Below are 2,689 nucleotides of genomic sequence, written 5' to 3'. Positions count from 1 at the left end.
TGATGTTGCAAAACATTCAGGCTGACTTAGGTTTTAATAAATTGTTTACCATTGAGCCTCTTTGCCAGCATGGTGGTTTAGCTTTGTTTTTTATGGATGAATTTCAAATTGATATTTTGTTTTCGAATAATCGAATGATTGATGTAAAAGCAGTCATTAATGGAATAAAAGTCTATATGACATTCGTTTATGGGGACCCTATTTTAGAAAAAGGAGATCATGTTTCGGAACGTCTTACTCGTTTTTCCACAACTAGAGATGGTCCTTGGTTTATGATAGGGGATTTCAAAGAAATAACAGGTCACCATGAGAAAGAAGGTGGAAAACGACGATCTGATACATCTTTCCTCTCCTTCAACCAAATGATTTCGAATTGTGGTATGCTGGAGTTTCCATGTACTGGAAACAAACTATCATGGGCCGGAAAGAGACCCAACGGATATGTACGATGCCGCTTAGATCGTGCTCTGGGAAATGAGGATTGGCATGACAAATTCCCACACTCTAAAGTACAATACCTTCGCATGTGGGGTTCAGACTATCATCCGGTACTGGCAGATATCCTAACAAAACCCACAAGAAGAAAGAAAACTTTCAAGTTTGATAAGCGATGGCAAGACAATTAAGAGATAAGACAAGTGATTTTAGATGGCTGGACCTCTTCTGAACTTTTTCCGAATGCAACTATCATGGATCATATATCCAGCTGCAGGAAAGCATTAGGACAATGGAAGAGAGAAAAAGACTTGAATGCTGCGAAACAGATTGAAGAACTCAAATCGAAGGTGGATAACCTTTACTCAGATGATGATGCCACGACAGAAGAAATAGGGGCAGCGCTTAAGGAACTTATCGAGGCTCTTAAGGCTGGGGAACGATTCTGGAAATAAAAGAGTAGAATCTTCTGGCTCAGGGAATGGGATTTAAACACAATGTTCTTTCATGCTATTACTAAACAGAGAAGAGCTTGAAATAAAATTACGGGCCTTTTAGATTCTGCTGGGAATCTCGTGGAAGATGAAGAAAAATTGGTAGCCATCGTTACTGAATACTTCAGAGAACTATTTACAACTTCCAACCCGAAACTAATGGAGGAGGCGCTGGGCAATGTCACAACAACGATTTCTGATCAAATAAATGCAGGTCTTACGGCTCATGTTTCAGAATGGGAGGTAAAGTTGGCCTCTTTGCGATGCACCCAGAAAAGGCACATGGACCTGATGGCATGACAACCCTTTTCTACCAAAATTTTTGGGACATAGTTAAAGAAGATTTAACCCGTATGGTTAATGAATTCCTCTTTGAGGGTACTATGGCCAATGGTCTTAATGACGCTAATATTTGTCTCATTCCTAAGAAAGACAAACCAAATGAAATGTCTCAGTTTTGACCCATCAGTCTTTGCAATGTCAGCTACAAGATAATATCCAAAGTATTATGCCAGCGATTAAAGAAGTTACTACCGGATCGGATATCCGAGATCCAGCCAGCCTTTGTTGCGGGAAGGCAAGTATCAGATAATGTACTAATAGCACAAGAGATGTTCCATGCTCTTCGTACAGATCCCGGCGGAAGAAATATGAGGATGGCAATAAAGACAGACATGAGTAAAGCCTACGATCGGCTAGAATGGGTTTTCATCAGTGCGGTTATGAGTAAGATGGGATTTTCAAGTACATGGATAGAGGGGATAATGCGATGCATAACATCAGTGAAATATCATGTCTTGTTCAATGGCCAGCCAAGAGGAAATATAACCCCACAGAGGGGATTGCGTTAAGGAGATCCTTTGTCTCCTTTCATCTTTATCTTATGCACGGAAGCGCTCGTTAGCCTTCTTAATCATGCAGAGATCCAAGGTAAGAAAACAGGGATGTGCGTTGTGCGTGCTAGCCCCCCGGTATCACACCTTCTCTTCACTGATGATAACCTGTTTTTCTGTACGGTGGAGCCCCGTGAATGCGATGAAGTCATGAAAGTTTTTAAGACTTATGAGGAAGCTTCTGGACAGTGTATTAATTTCGAAAAATCATCTCTGCTCTTTGGTAAAAAGATACCTGGTAGTGTGAAAGAGACTATCAAAAGCTCAACGGAAATCACAAATGAGGAAGGAATGGGAACTTATCTTGGTATTCCAGAGGATATTAGTGGCTCAAAAAGGAAGTTGTTTGCTTTCTTGAAGGATCGTTTGCAGAATCGTGCTAACGGCTAGACAGGCCGTTGGGTAACAAATGGAGGAAAGGAAGTACTCATAAAGTCTATCATATTGGCATTACCTACCTATGTAATGTCCACTTTGCTACTAACATTAGAGACTTGTGAGAACTTATCTAGTGCCATTACACAATTCTGGTGGAGCTCGAACCTTCCTAAAAGGGGTATACATTGGGTAAAATGGGAAAAACTCTGCAAACCAAGAGAAGAGGGAGGAATAGGATTCAGGATGATCCATGAATTCAATCTTGCCCTACTAGGCACTTTAGTAGCTAGAGTTCTAAGGGGCAAATACTTCAGATGTAGCACGTCTTTGAGGCTAAACAAGGCAGATAGACCCTCATATGGATGGACAAGTATAATGGCAGCAAAACCTTTAATTTTGTTGGGTATCAGACAAAAGGTACACTCTGGGAATAAGATTAGAGCGTGGGAAGACCATTGGATACCAACGATACCAGCAAGACCAGCTCGA

General features: G+C 41.0%; 1 protein-coding gene across 1 annotated transcript; it reads left to right on the top strand.

Moving 5' to 3' along the window:
* Positions 1 to 1,585: 1,585 nt before the first annotated feature.
* Positions 1,586 to 2,212, top strand: LOC106413179. Its single transcript, XM_013854001.1, has 2 exons — positions 1,586 to 1,673; positions 1,851 to 2,212. The coding sequence occupies exons 1-2, from the start codon at positions 1,586 to 1,588 to the stop codon at positions 2,210 to 2,212; spliced, it is 450 nt and encodes a 149-aa protein (XP_013709455.1).
* Positions 2,213 to 2,689: the final 477 nt, after the last annotated feature.

Source organism: Brassica napus, chromosome C6, assembly GCF_020379485.1.
Source record: "Brassica napus cultivar Da-Ae chromosome C6, Da-Ae, whole genome shotgun sequence".
Taxonomy (NCBI): Eukaryota; Viridiplantae; Streptophyta; class Magnoliopsida; order Brassicales; family Brassicaceae; genus Brassica; species Brassica napus.
Note: the sequence above shows the minus strand (reverse complement) of the source record. Positions and strands in the feature narration are given on the sequence as shown.